The sequence below is a fragment of the Bufo gargarizans genome, chromosome 5 (genome assembly GCF_014858855.1).
Source record: "Bufo gargarizans isolate SCDJY-AF-19 chromosome 5, ASM1485885v1, whole genome shotgun sequence".
Taxonomy (NCBI): domain Eukaryota; kingdom Metazoa; phylum Chordata; class Amphibia; order Anura; family Bufonidae; genus Bufo; species Bufo gargarizans.
The window spans coordinates 460,504,597-460,520,495 of NC_058084.1; the positions used below are offsets into that span (position 1 = coordinate 460,504,597).

The 15,899-nt window shown below is 42.1% G+C and overlaps 1 protein-coding gene across 3 annotated transcripts; it reads left to right on the top strand.

Moving 5' to 3' along the window:
• Positions 1–4,221: 4,221 nt before the first annotated feature.
• Positions 4,222–15,698, top strand: LOC122938327 (alkylglycerol monooxygenase-like). 3 transcript variants are annotated; one of them, XM_044293768.1, is made up of 3 exons: positions 4,222–4,460; positions 8,959–9,086; positions 15,663–15,698. In XM_044293768.1, the coding sequence occupies exons 1-3, from the start codon at positions 4,335–4,337 to the stop codon at positions 15,667–15,669; spliced, it is 261 nt and encodes an 86-aa protein (XP_044149703.1). In that variant the 5' UTR covers positions 4,222–4,334; the 3' UTR covers positions 15,670–15,698. The 3 variants fall into 3 exon arrangements, with proteins under 3 accessions (XP_044149703.1, XP_044149701.1, XP_044149702.1); XM_044293766.1 differs by lacking the exon at positions 15,663–15,698 and adding an exon at positions 11,155–12,282; XM_044293767.1 differs by lacking the exon at positions 15,663–15,698 and adding an exon at positions 11,187–12,282.
• The last annotated feature ends 201 nt before the right edge of the window (positions 15,699–15,899 follow it).

The window sequence follows — 15,899 nt, forward strand, 5'->3', positions numbered from 1 at the left end:
GCTCTCTGCAGCCAGGAAATAGCTGTTTTTTAACTCGATTCCTCACAAATAATTTTGGATTGGCTTAATCAAATTTTTTTGAAATTCGCTCCTCTCTAATCAAGATATTCCAACTGAAGAAGCTTGCCTCTGATGGTATAGGTCCTGTTGGAAAAGGGGCTTCAGATCAAGTTGTCCATTGTACTTCCCAATGGACAAGTTGACCTTATACAGGACTCCAGACAGAGAAGAGAAATCAAATAGAAGGTCATTATGCCATTCCCTCCTCCTATGGGTAGAAGAGAAACAGATGCTATGCCCTCCTGTCCCAGTATGTAGAGTGTGGTATGGTGGCATGGCCCAGCACCAGGAGGATGTCCCAATTTAAAGGTCTTGCTCTTGTCAGTGGGCAGTGTATGTAAATATTTTTTAGTGTGAGGGTTTTTAGAAGTGCCGTAATCACTTTATTCAAACCTCTGGAACGTACACCTTGGGTAGTGAATGTAGAGATTGATTTTGGGCTCAGGAAATAAGGAGGCCTGAAGGCCACTATCCACTGCTTCATTGGAAATGACTTACCTGAAGCTACCAGTGGACAGATCCCTTTCGTCTCCGGTAAGCAAATTTGATGGTCCACCAAAGCCATGAAAGTACTGTACTGTATTTACCCAAGGTAAGAGAAGAGGCATGTGAAGGGAGCGCTGTGTCTTGTATTTAATATTTGAGGCTCTGTGATGAGACATGATAGAAGAAGAAACAGCTATCACTGTTTTAAATTCTCTACTATTGCCATGTCATGGGGCACTGAGATTGCCAAGATTGGTGAAGACCATTTGGAAAACAAATTGGTGAAGGTCTCCCATCTCAGCTCAGGAAACTGGGCCACCATCTACCTATAGAGAAGGTGGCCATGTATGTGCATGGCCCTCTTCACAGACTTCTCTGTGAGGTATGGTGGTATAGTTACCAAGCCACTGGCTCCAATGGCCCCACAAACAGACAATAGGGCATCCTTGTTTTCCTAAGAGGTGAAGGCCTTAGAGCTTGTGTCATGGCTAATACCAGCGGATTGAGAAACAGCTGTTGTGACTCCTCACAACAACAGAGGGTAAGCGCAACTATTTTATATATATATTCTAACACAAAACAGCACCACACACGAGGCGCTGTCTCCTGTCTTTATTTCCTCTTTTGCATTAAAAGAAAACTAAACACATAAATATGTGCAAAATACTGCAGCTCTTTTTCCCCGTAAAGGGCTTCATCCACCAGAAATACTGTTATGTAGCTGACTGACATGAGCGATGCGCTTATGTCAGCACTATATAACAGTGCGTTTTTTACATTTCTCACTGCAGCCGTTCTGCTAAAATACACACTTTTACAATATGCTAATGAGCCTCTAGGTGCTATGTGGGCGTAGATTCAGCACCTAGAGGCTCCGTCTACTAACCATGTATCCCGCCCAGGTCCTCCGTCTAGCCCGCCCCGCTCCTCTTGATTGATGTCCAAGTTCGTAGCATCGCTGACGAAATCCCGCGCTGTCCACTTTTGTATTCGGCGCAGGCGCAGTGAGTGAAGGACGCGCTCCTGGTGCCGGCTTTCTCACTGAGTTGTAGTCGGCGCACGCGCAGTGAGGAGGTCGGCACCAGGAGCGCGTCCTTCACTCACTGCGCCTGCGCCAAATACAGAAGTGGACGGCGCAGGCGCGGGATTTAGTCAGCGATGCTGCGAACTTAGACATCAATCAAGAGAAGCGGGGTGGGATACATGGTTAGTAGACGGAGCCTCTAGGTGCTGAATCATTGGCATATTGTAAAAGTGTGTTTTTTAGGAGAACGGCCGCAGGGAGAAATGTAAAAAGAACACAGTTTTGTAGTGGTGACATTAGCTCATCTTAATGATAAATATATAAAGAAATCTTCTCAATATGTCACAGGAGCCATGCCCCTGCTTCTCCTCACTGTCCAGTGACAAGATATGAGACATTTGACTGCAGCAGGAACCTCTCAGTCTCACCGCTACCCTGTCTGCAGTCGGGCAAACAGATAGAAGAGAGAAGAAAGAGATTAACCCTGTGTTCTCTTCAGGATTTCTACAAGTCTCTTTGTGTCAAGATCGTGGCGAAAATGTTGACAATCAGTAGGGGGCAGCTATATTTTTTGTTTGCTTTTATCTGTTATTTGTAGCTTTAGTGTTCCTTTAAAGGGTGGCATATCTGCAAGGCTGCTCCAGTCTCATGGTTCCCTTTGAGTAAGCAGCTTCTTCTATCCACTTGGTTTTGATCGGTAGGTCCTGACCTATTGTCAAATAACTTCCATTTGCATCACTTCTTGCATAGAAGGGGTAACGTTCGCCACTGCAGCCATTGACTGGCCTCAGTGATGATGTGGAACTTGGCCCAGCAGTGATGTGCCACTTCAGGACTTCTCACTACAGACAATGCTCATTGGCTGCAGCAGTGGACATGACTTGCTGGGACCAGTAGTCTGGTGAAGTCAGTCTGGGACCCATGGAGCCAGAATCGGAGGAGGTTAGGTAAGTATGTTTCTCTGCACAGGAATAAAATAAAATAAAAAAAGTTATGGTTGGACAAGACCTTTACGATGTAGTTTCCCTTTAAGTGGGGTCAAGCCAACAGTAAAAAATGGAGGGAGGGGAAGGGGTCAGGCCAACAGTAAAAAATGGAGGGAGGGGAAGGGGTCAGGCCAACAATAAAAACATGGAGGGAGGGGAAGGGGTCAGGCCAACAGTAAAGACATGGAGGGAGGGGAAGGGGTCAGGCCAACAGTAAAAAATGGAGGGAGGGGAAGGGGTCAGGCCAACAGTAAAAAATGGAGGGAGGGGAAGGGGTCAGGCCAACAGTAAAAAATGGAGGGAGGGGAAGGGGTCAGGCCAACAGTAAAAACATGGAGGGAGGGGAAGGGGGTAAAAGTAAATTTTGATAAAATGTGTCTCAATTGTTTTCCAAATGTTTTTGTAGCAGGTCAGCACCAAATGCCCACTGTGTCTGGCCTACAAATTATATTCCAGGGGTAGGAGGTCAAAATGTCTAGAATCTCAGCCTGTTTTACTTAGCAGAAATAAATTCAATATTGCTTCAGATGACAAATGGTTAATGGAATGTTCCATGCAGAGCTGAGCCTATTGCAAGGTTCTTGGTGTGGGGGTGGGGGCGGAGCATGACACAGAAAACCTGTCTTTGATGTTCTCTGGTGTCATGCCCCGCCCCCTCAGCTCCTGCCCTAGACACAACACAAGGTATCAGTTTTGCTTGGAATGTATCTTTAATAAGTAAAAGGCTATTACTAGACACCTGAGTGAACATCCCTGGACATGGGCACTGCCACAAAGGTGTTGGTGATGTTGGCAGCCAGGCAGGAGACATACGGAAACAGGAGTCTCACTGCTACTAACTGGATTTCTTTTATAGTCATTCTCTCTGCTCTCTAAAAACACAAACTTTAAATAATATTTGGGTCCTGAATGGGTTAATGCTGTCTATTTGTTTATATTCTGATTATAAAAATAAATAAATAAAAATGTAAATATTGAGTATATTATGCTGAAGGTTTTATCCATCTACTGTGCCAAAATGTGACACCAAAAAGTTAAATTTTTTTAAACACGTCTTACTAAATCTGCACTATAATTCTTTGGTCCAAAAAGGGTTAAGTTAGGCTATTTTTGTTTATATAGTGGAATTAGTACTTGACATTCCCTGTAGTACATTTATGAAATAAATTACAAAAATGTAAAAAAAGTATAAAAGTTAAAAGTATAAAAATATAATAATAATAATAATTATTATTATTATTAATATTATTATATATGGTATACCCTGTGTATACAAAGATTTCCTAAAATATATATATTTTTTCATTTATTTATTTGGAATGAATTCAATAGTTTTTAAAATATATATTTTTTTATTCTTTTATTATATTTTATTTTGTTCAAGCCATTGCAAAGAAAGGTATCTTAGGGTCAAGTTATCAATTTATATGGTAATAAAGTGTAAAGTACAGATATGGAGTCCTTGGACTTGTGTAACCCTTTCCTGTGCATACAGTATATGGTGCATGTCAGTAGTAGGAATTTTATCTTATCATGCTGTGGGTTTGTACGGTATCTCTGTCCCTGTTGGCCTAGGCTTGTATTATGCAGTCTTCCCTCTGGACTTTTGCCTGAGTGGATCACGTGGCCTGCCTTCCCTCACTGAATATCAGGTTTCACCAGGAAGAAGCTCAAAACAATGTCAGAGCGCCTGCGACTTGCATTGTGCATGTGATTTCATATATCAAAAGAATTGAGATTTGCTTCCATTCCCTGCAGCTGCTGAGCTCCCATCAGCCATGGGAGGGTACACAGGCCAGAGCGAGCTGTCTGTCTCCCAGGGTGTCCGGATGATGTTCTATGTCTTACATCCAAATGAAACCTCCTTTAAAACTATAGAGGAAGTGCCAGATTACGTGGATAAGGTGAGAACAGTATAGATAGCTGGTGACATAATGTCCGTAGGGGGACGCCATGGACTATGAGAAGAGGGGTGGTCAGAAAATAGGTCAGATACTGAATATTTACTAGTGTGTGCGTAAACATGGATAATGAGCATTTCTTTCGTTTAATTTGGGGCTGTGAAGTTTGGTAAATTTACTGTACACTAGTATATAATCCAAGTAGGAGGCATCATACTCCAGTGGTGAATGTCAACTTACAACAGTGAGAGCGCTCAGATAAAACAAGTATATAATTACTATAATACTGGCCACATGAACAAGAATATAACTACTATAATACTGCCTCCTATGTACAAGAATATAACTACTATAATACTGCTCCTATGTACAAGAATATAACTACTATAATACTGCTCCTATGTACAAGAATATAACTGCTATAATACTGCCCCTTATGTACAAGAATATAACTACTATAATACTGCCTCCTATGTACAAGAATATAACTACTATAATACTGGCCATATGAACAAGAATATAACTACTATAATACTGCTCCTATGTACAAGAAAATAACCACTATAATACTGCTCCTATGTACAAGAATATAACTACTATAATACTGCTCCTATGTACAAGAATATAACTACTATAATACTGCTCCTATGTACAAGAATATAACTACTATAATACTGGCCACATGAACAAGAATATAACTACTATAATACTGCCTCCTATGTACAAGAATATAACCACTATAATACTGCCTCCTATGTACAAGAATATAACCACTATAATACTGCCTCCTATGTACAATAATGTAACTACTATAATACTGCCTCCTATGTACAAGAATATAATTACTATAATACTGCTCCTATGAACAAGAATATATCTACTATAATACTGCTCCTATGTACAGGAATATAACTACTATAATACTGCCTCCTATGTACAAGAATAGAACTACTATAATACTGCCTCCTATGTACAAGAATAGAACTACTATAATACTGCTCCTATGTACAAGAATATAACTACTATAATACTGCTCCTATGTACAAGAATATAACTACTATAATACTGCCTCCTATGTACAAGAATATAACTACTATAATACTGCCTCCCATGTACAAGAATATAATTACTATAATACTGCTCCTATGTACAATAATATAACTATTATAATACTGCTCCTATGTACAAGAATATATCTACTATAATACTGCTCCTATGTACAAGAATATAACTACTATAATATTGCCTCCTATGTACAAGAATATAACTACTATAATACTGCCTCCTATGTACAAGAATATAACTACTATAATACTGCTCCTATGTACAAGAATATAACTACTATAATACTGCTCCTATGTATAAGAATATAACTACTAAAATACTACTCCTATGTACAAGAGTATAACTACTATAATACTGCTCCTATGTACAAGAATATAATTACTATAATACTGCTCCTATGTACAAGAATATAACTACTATAATACTGCCTCCTATGTACAATAATATTACTTCTATAATACTGCCTCCTATGTACAAGAATATAACAGCTATAATACTGCCTCCTACATACAAGAATATAACTACTATAATAATGCTTGTATACACAAGATGATTACTATAATGCTGCTTTCTATGTACAAGAATATAACTGCTATAATACTGCTCCTATGTACAACAATATACAGCCAGGTCCATAAATATGAAATGAAACAAACAAGATGCGCTTTACCTGCAGACTGTCCGCTTTAATTTGAGGGTATTTACATCCAAATCAGGTGAACGGTGCAGGAATTACAGCAGTTTGCATCTGTGCCTCCCACTTGTTAAGGGACCAAAAGTAATGGGACAGAATAATAATCAGAAATCAAACTTTCACTTTTTAATACTTGGTTGCAAATCCTTTGCAGTCAATTACAGCCTGAAGTCTGGAACGCATAGACATCACCAGACGCTGGGTCTCATCCCTGGTGATGCTCTGCCAGGCCTCTACTGCAACTGTCTTCAGTTCCTGCTTGTTCTTGGGGCATTTTCCCTTCAGTTTTGTCTTCGGCAAGTTAAATGCATGGTCAATTGGATTCAGGTCCGGTGATTGACTTGGCCATTGCATAACATTCCACTTCTTTCCCTTATAAAACTCTTTGGTTGCTTTTGCAGTATGCTCTGGGTCATTGTCCATCTGCACTGTGAAGCACCGTCCAATGAGTTCTGAAGCATTTGGCTGAATATGAGCAGATAATATTGCTCGAAACACTTCAGAATTCATCCTGCTGCTTTTGTCAGCAGTCACATCATCAATAAATAGAAGAGAAGCAGTTCCATTGGCAGCCATACATGCCCACGCCATGACACTACCACCACCATGCTTCACTGATGAGGTGGTATGCTTAGGATCATGAGCAGTTCCTTTCCTTCTCAATACTCTTCTCTTCCCATCACTCTGGTACAAGTTGATCTTGGTCTCATCTGTCTATAGGATGTTGTTCCAGAACTGTGAAGGCTTTTTTAGATGTCGTTTGGCAAACTCTAATCTGGCCTTCCTGCTTTTGAGGCTCACCAATGGTTTACATCTTGTGGTGAACCCTCTGTATTCACTCTGGTGAAGTCTTCTCTTGATTGTTGACTTTGACACACATACACCTACCTCCTGGAGAGTGTTCTTGATCTGGCCAACTGTTGTGAAGGGCGTTTTCTTCACCAGGGAAATAATTCTTTGGTCATCCACCACAGTTGTTTTCCGTGGTCTTCCGGGTTTTAGTTGTTGCTGAGGTCACCGGTGCGTTCCTTCTTTTTAAGAATGTTCCAAAAAGCTGTTTTGGCCAGGCCTAATGTTTTTGTTATCTCTCTGATGGGTTTGTTGTGTTTTTTCAGCCTAATGATGGCTTCCCTGATGGTGACAGCTCTTTGGATCTCATCTTGAGAGTTGACAGCAACAGATTCCAAATACAAAAAGCAGACTGGAAATGACCTCTGGACCTTTTATCTGCTCATTGTAATTGGGATAATGAGGGAATAACACACAGCGGCCATGGAACAGCTGAGAAGCCAATTGTCCCATTACTTTTGGTCCCTTAACAAGTGGGAGGCACATATGCAAACTGCTGTAATTCCTGCACCGTTCACCTGATTTGGATGTAAATGCCCTCACATTAAAGCTGACAGTCTGCAGGTAAAGCACATCTTGTTCTTTTCATTTCAAATGGAAGGGTTTAGATCAAAGCATCTTCATCTGTTAGAACAGGCCAGTCACAGTCCAGACCTAAGTCCCATTGAGAATCTGTGACAAGACTTGAGAATTGCTGTTCACAAACACTCTGCAAAGAAGAATGGGCAGAAATGTCAGCCTCTGGTAGAGACATACCTCAAAAGACTTGCAGCTGAAATTGCAGCTAAGGGCTCTTTCACACCTGCGTTCTTGTCTTCCGGCATAGAGTTCCGTCGGGGCTCTATGCCGGAAGAATCCTGATCAGTTTTATCCTAATGCATTCTGAATGGAGAGAAATCCGTTCAGGATGCATCAGGATGCCTTCAGTTCCGGAACGGAACGTTTTTTGGCCGGAGAAAATATCGCAGCATGCTGCGATTTTTGCTCCGGCCAAAAATCCTGAAGACTTGCCGCAAGGCCGGATCCGGAATTAATGCCCATTGAAAGGCATTGATCCGGATCCGGCCTTAAGCTAAACGTCGTTTCGGCGCATTGCCGGATCCGACGTTTAGCTTTTTGTGAATGGTTGCCATGGCTGCCAGGACGCTAAAGTCCTGGCAGCCATGGTAAAGTGTAGCGGGGAGCGGGGGAGCAGTATACTTACCGTCCGTGCGGCTCCCGGGGCGCTCCAGAGTGACGTCAGGGCGCCCCAAGCGCATGGATCACGTGATCGCATGGCACGTTATCCATGAGCATGGGGCGCTCTGACGTCACTCTGGAGCGCCCCGGGAGCCGCGCGGACTGTAAGTATGCCGCTCCCCCGCTTCCCACTACTACTATGGCAACCAGAACTTTAATAGTGTCCTGGCTGCCATAGTAACACTGAAAGCATTTTGAAGACGGATCCGTCTTCAAATGCTTTCAGTTCACTTGCGTTTTTCCGGATCCGGCGTGTAATTCCGGCAAGTCCGGATCCGGACAACGCAAGTGTGAAAGAGGCCTAAGGTGGTCCTACAAAGTACTGACTCAGGGGGGCTGAATACAAGTGTATGCGGCACTTTCTAGATTTTTATTTATAAAAATTTTTGGAAAACCTTGTATCATTTTCTTTCCACTTCACACATACTTGTTACTTTGTGTTGGTCTGTCACATAAAATCCCATTAAAATACATTTAAGTTTGTTGGTGTAACGTGGAAAAATGTGGAAAAGGTCAAGGGGTATGAATACTTTTTTAAGGCACTGTAAATCTTTTGGTTTATTGTAAATTGCAGCTTTTTATACTCGTTACCTCGTTGATGATTACGAAGTTGTGGTTTTTATATTACACTACATTCCATCCTTTGTTTTGCAGGCGACTGTTTATTTTATCGTTATGCTGGTGCTGGAGATGATAACAAGCTGGGCTTGGAAGGGTCGACCACTCCGAATTAATGATGGACTGACGTCCCTTTCGGCAGGAGTTATGTCTCGTCTGCCAGAGTAAGTCAAATTGCTCTCGTGGTCGGAAAAGTCTTATTTTAGTCTCTGAACTGGAAGGTATGAAAAGCGCCGAAGCCAAGCACGTTTCATTCCAGAGCATTTCGGCTAATATAACAATTTAATTCTAAATTGCAGGCATTGCTCAGTCCTAGCGTGATGTCTATGACATAATCTGTAATATTCTGGATTACAGGTACTTTTATGGTATTTTAAATAAAACCGCCAGCAAATTCATAACAATTTACTGTAATTGAAGTTTTATGGACCTACCAAGAGTGAATTGCTGCTTGGCAGATGATGGGGACTGAGGGGAGAAGCTCACAAATTTATTAGTGGATAGGGGAGGGGAGGGGAGAACAGCGGGTGCTGGGGTCTCCATTTCTCACAAAATCTGTAAAATTGTTTCAAGGAAAACTCCATCTTTAAAGGGATCCTTTCACCATTTTTAAGGGCTCTTTCACACCTGCGTTCTTTTCTTCCGGCATAGAGTTCCGTCGTCGGGGCTCTATGACGGAAGAATCCTGATCAGTTTTATCCTAATGCTTTCTGAATGGAGAGAAATCCGTTCAGGATGCATCAGGATGTCTTCAGTCCCGGAACGGAACGTTTTTTGGCCGGAGAAAATACCGCAGCATGCTGCGCTTTTTGCTCCGGCCAAAAATCCTGAACACTTGCCGCAAGGCCGGATCCGGAATGAATGCCCATTGAAAGGCATTGATCCGGATCCGGCCTTAAGCTAAACGTCGTTTCGGCGCATTGCCGGATCTGACGTTTAGCTTTTTTAGAGTGGTTACCATGGCTGCCGGGACGCTAAAGTCCTGGCAGCCATGGTAAAGTGTAGCGGGGAGCGGTATACTTACCGTCCGTGCGGCTCCTGGGGCGCTCCAGAGTGACGTCAGGGCGCCCCACGCGCATGGATGACGTGATCGCATGGCACGTCATCCATGCGCATGGGGCGCTCTGACGTCACTCTGTAGCGCCCCGGGAGCCGCACGGTCTGTAAGTATACCGCTCCCCCGCTCCCCGCTCCTACTATGGCAACCAGGACTTTAATAGCGTCATGGCTGCCATAGTAACACTGAACGCATTTTGAAGACGGATCCGTCTTCAAATGCTTTCAGTACACTTGCGTTTTTCCGGATCCGGCGTGTAATTCCGGCAAGTGGAGTACACGCCGGATCCGGACAACGCAAGTGTGAAAGAGGCCTTAATTAGGCACAGCGTAGGACTAAATGTAATGAGACCTTTCACTTAAAGATCTGTGGCTTCATTCTGGAGAAAATATGCAAATGAGCAGTTAAGTGCACCAAGGGCAGGACCAAACCACTATGGGCAATCTTGCTTCTCCTGCTTCCTCTGCCAGCCGCTGCATCCCAGTCTTCATTGCCAAGGCCAAGTAAATAAACTTAGCAGAAACCTGGCCCCAAGGAGAGGGAAGGGCTGGCAGAGGAAGCAGGAGGAGCAAGGATGCACGGAGAGGATTGGGCCTGTCCTTGGTGCACTTAAAAAGGCTCTGTCAGAATTATTAACCCTTATAAACCAAGCATACAGCCTAGTAGGGCAAAAATATTTATTTAGTTTGTTTGTATGCTAAACTGCTGCAGAGACATATGCATTTTACTAATATGCAAATGAGTAATTTGGAGCATCACAAGGCGGGCTGAATCCTTGGAGCACTGCTTTCGTAACACCCCCTGTGCTCTGCACACTACCCCCTCCCCTTGATTGACAAGGCTAGACATCAGTATGCTGGGGGCAGAGCTCTGTCCTGGCATGCACATATCATATACACCACTTACTGTAGCCTGACCACATTGAGAAGAGTGGATTTCTATGGTTAGAATCTAATATACTGTACGTATTACTGCTCTATTCATAGGCACAATATATGACTATAATGAAACCAGTAATAAACTGTAGATTAGCTTTCTACCATCCTTCTCTATGTGGTAGTGCTATTGTTCAAGTCCCTGGAGAGACTTATATATGCGTTTTTTTCTGTTACTTTAACCCATAATGAAAGGTTATAACTTTACTATATTGAGAATTGTGTTTTTTTTATTCTTAGAAACCTAAAACATATCACTGGTTTATTCACAGACATGATATATGTGTCAGGACTTGAACCCAGGGACTCCTGTGTCCCAGGCTGCAGCTCTTCCACCTGAGCTATTCAGACAGCGCCTGTGCTGAACTGAAGCCTAATTCCCTGTGCCTCTAGTTTCGGTTCCCGCATCCCTGGTTTGCTCCACCCTGTTCCCCGATTGAACATCCTATTTAGACCCAGCCTTGCACTTCCTGCCTTGCGAGATTATTGTGCTCTCAGCCAGTAATCAAGCTAGTCTCTCCTGCTAATACTGACGCTCCATCTGGTGCCTCGACCACTGGCTTCCTCCTGACTACGATATCAGCCTTGCAATTACCCCAAGTACTTGCAATAAAATACTCCGAACCAGACCGTTACAGAATAATCCCGCCCCCCAAAAATGGAGTCTGTTGTGACCACCTTGAGGCAACAAGTGGCTGAGCTTCAAGAATTTGGTGCTACTTACCAAGAAAAATGTTCTAAGTTACAAACCCTTGTGCTGGATCAACAACAAGAAATAATTGAACTGATCAATGTCGCATATATTTCCAAATGCAACCTGCTCCTTTTACTAGTGATAGGAAAAAAGTGCTATTTGTCATAAATCTTCTGACAGATGAAGCTCTTGCATGGGCCTCCCCTTATGTGGAAAAGAACTGTGACCTCCTCAATGATTTAGATAACTTTATCACTGCTATGGATCAAGTTTTTGATGACTCTAATTGTTTTGCCACAGCTGAGACCAAATTGCATAATCTTCGACAAGGACGTCACTCAGTTGTTGAATACACAGCGGAATTTCGTCGTTGGGTAGCTGACACCACATGGAATCTAGCAGCCCAAAGGAGTCAATTTCGACAAGGGTTATAAGAACCAGTGAAGGATGAGCTTGCCAGAGTTAGGCTCCTGATAATTTGGAGGATTTTATACAACTGTGCATCCAAATTGATTAGAGACTTACTGAATGTAAAAAAGAGAGACTGTGGATATTTTGAAACAAACCTACCTACTCCTTAACCCCTTAAGGACATAGGACGTACCGGTACGCCCTATTTCCCGAGTCCTTAAGGACCAAGGACGTACCGGTACGTCCTAACTTTAAAATCGGCATTCCGGCGCCCCAGGGGTTAATTTGAACAGGATGCCGGCTGAAATCATTCAGCCGGCATCCTGTTAAAACGTCAGGGGGGGTCATGTGACCCCCCCGTGTCGGCGATCGCAGCAAACTGCAGGTCAATTCAGACCTGCGGTTTGCTGCGCTTCTTGCAGTTTCTGATCCCCGCGGTCCCTGACCGCGGGGATCAGAAACTTCAGAGTGCCTAAAATCAATATTGTACACCCCCCCCCTGCACCCCTGCACGATTTGATGGCGGCGGGTGGTGCAGGGGGGGTGTCGCAGGCGGTGGGGGCGTTGCGGGAGGCGGGCGGTGCGGCAGGCGGGATCGCGATCCCCCGCCCGCCTCCCATTGCGTAATCGTTGGTGTACAGTGGGTATACCAGGGTGCCAGCACATTGCTGGCACCCTGGTATAAACGGCTGACATCGTTGATGCGATGTCAGCCGTTTAACCCTTTCCATACAGCGGTCCGTACGGACCGCTGTATGGAAAAGGTTAACAGTAAGAGGGAGCTCCCTCCCTCTCCGATCGGGGGGCTGCTGTGCCTTTGCAGCCCCCCGATGGGAGAGGGAGAGAGCCCCCAGACAGCCCCCCGAAGCCCCGTCCTCACCCTTCCCCGTCTGCGAAGTTGTGGCAGACGGGGAAGGTTCCCATGGCAACAGGACGCCTGCTCAGGCGTCCTGCTGTCCATGGTGCTGAACAGATCTGTGCTGAAAGCATAGATCTGTTCAGTGTAAGTAAAATACAGTACAGAAACCTATATAGGTTCTGTACTGTATTTTACAGACATCAGACCCACTGGATCTTCAAGAACCAAGTGGGTCTGGGTTAAAAAATTTAAAAAATAAGTGAAAAAAGTTAAGATAAAAAAAAAACATTTATCGCTGAATAAAAATTAAAAAAATAAAATAAACTACACATATTAGGTATCGCCGCGTCCGTAACGACCTGATCTATAAAACGGTCATGTTACTTTCCCCACACAGTGAACGCCATAAAAATAAAAAAATTAAAACTATGAGAAAATTGAAATTTTGCCCACCTTTTTTCCCAAAAAAGGTAATAAAAGTGATCAAAAAAGTCGCATGTACGCCAAAATAGTACCAATCAAACCGTCATCTCATCCCGCAAAAAATGAGACCCTACTCAAGATAATCGCCCAAAAACTGAAAAAACTATGGCTCTTAGACTATGGAAACACTAAAACATCATTTTTTTTGTTTTAAAAATAAAATCATTGTGTAAAACTTACATAAATAAAAATAAAGTATACATATTAGGTATTGCCGCGTCCGTATCGACCGGCTCTATATAAATATCACATGACCTAACCCCTCAGGTGACCACCGTAAAAAAATAAAAAATAAAACTGTGTAAAAAAAGCAATTTTTTGCCATCTCACGTCACAAAAAGTGTAATAGCAAGCGATCAAAAAGTCATATGCACACCTTACTTCCCAAAAATGGTAATAAAAGTGATCAAAAAAGTCGCATGTACGCCAAAATAGTACCAATCAAACCGTCATCTCATCCCGCAAAAAATGAGACCCTACTCAAGATAATCGCCCAAAAACTGAAAAAACTATGGCTCTCAGACTATGGAGACACTAAACTATTTTTTGGTTTTAAAAATGAAGTTATTGTATAAAACTTACATAAATAAAAAAAAATTGTATACATATTAGGTATCGCTGCGTCCGTGACAACCTGCTCTATAAAATTACCACGTGATCTAACCTGTCAGATGAATGTTGTAAATAACAAAAAAAAAAAAACGTGCCAAAAAAGCTATTTCTTGTTACCTTGCCGCACAAAAAGTGTAATATAGAGCAACCAAAAATCATATGTACCCTGAACTAGTACCAACAATACTGCCACCCTATTCCGTACTTTCTAAAATGGGGTCACTTTTTTGGAGTTTCTACTCTAGGGGTGCATCAGGGGGCTTCAAATGGGACATGGTGTCATAAAAAACAGTCCAGCAAAATCCAGCCTTCCAAAAACCGTATGGCATTCCTTTCCATCTGCGCCCTGCCGTGTGCCCGTACAGCAGTTTACAACCACATATGGGGTGTTTCTGTAAACTACCGAATCAGGGCCATAAATAATGAGTTTTGTTTGGCTGTTAACCCTTGCTTTGTAACTGGAAAAAAAATATTAAAATGGAAAATCTGCCAAAATAGTGAAATTTGGAAATTGTATTTTCCATTAAATCTTGTGCAACACCTAAAGGGTTAACAAAGTTTGTAAAATCAGTTTTGAATACCTTGAGGGGTGTAGTTTCTTAGATGGGGTCACTTTTATGGAGTTTCTACTCTAGGGGTGCATCAGGGGGCTTCAAATGGGACATGGTGTCAAAAAAACTGTCCAGCAAAATCTGGCTTCCAAAAACCATACGGCGCACCTTTCACTCTACGCCCCGCTGTGTGGCCATACAGTAGTTTACGGCCACATATGGGGTGTTTCTGTAAACAGCAGAGTCAGGGCAATAAAGATACAGTCTTGTTTGGCTGTTAACCCTTGCTTTGTTAGTGGAAAAAATGGGTTAAAATGGAAAATTAGGCAAAAATATGAAATTCTCAAATTTCATCCCCATTTGCCAATAACTCTTGTGCAACACCTAAAGGGTTAACGGAGTTTGTAAAATCAGTTTTGAATACCTTGAGGGGTGTAGTTTATATAATGGGGTCATTTTTGGGCGGAAGATTTGCTTCTAAACTTCTAAGCCTTGTAACATCCCCAAAAAATAAAATATCATTCCCAAAATAATTCACACATGAAGTAGACATATGGGGAATGTTAAGTCATCACAATTTTTGGGGGTATTACTATGTATTACAGAAGTAGAGAAACTGAAACTTTGAAATCTGCTAATTTTTTGAATTTTTTGGTAAATTAGGTATTTTATTATGCAAAATTTTTTATTTTTTTGACTTTATTTTACCAGTGTCATGAAGTACAATATGTGACGAAAAAACAATCTCAGAATGGCCTGTATAAGTAAAAGCGTTTTAAAGTTATCAGCACTTAAAGTGACACTGGTCAGATTTGCAAAAAATGGCCTGGTCCTTAAGGTGAAAATGAGCCCAGTCCTTAAGGGGTTAAGTCAATCAGCATTGAACACACAGCAAAAGACTGAATCTTTACCAGAACCTATGCAGATTGATGTCATCTGAGGGGGCTGAGGACATTATGCCATTAACTGTCCTAACAAGTTTCAAAGGTCTATATCTATAGCCTTCACTAGTGCTAAGGCAGATAGCAATTTTGAACTTTCTGAACTGCCGGATTCAGTTATGCAGACCATCTTATCTGTAACCCAAAACAAAAACAAAATGTATTCATAATTTTCTCATTTTGTCATTCCGATACAGGTCATAGTTGGAAGAGATGTGGCCTGGGACACAGGAGTCCTTGGGTTCAAGTCCTGACAATATGATTATTTTAAAAAAATAGCTATATGTATTAGCTTTATAAGTATAAAAAACATTATTCTAAATATGATAAGACTATAGACTTTTATTATGGGGCATCTTTTATTTATTATTGCACTGTACACATTTTGAGCTTAAAGGCTATGTATACCTTCAGAGGCAATTTTTGTTTATGAT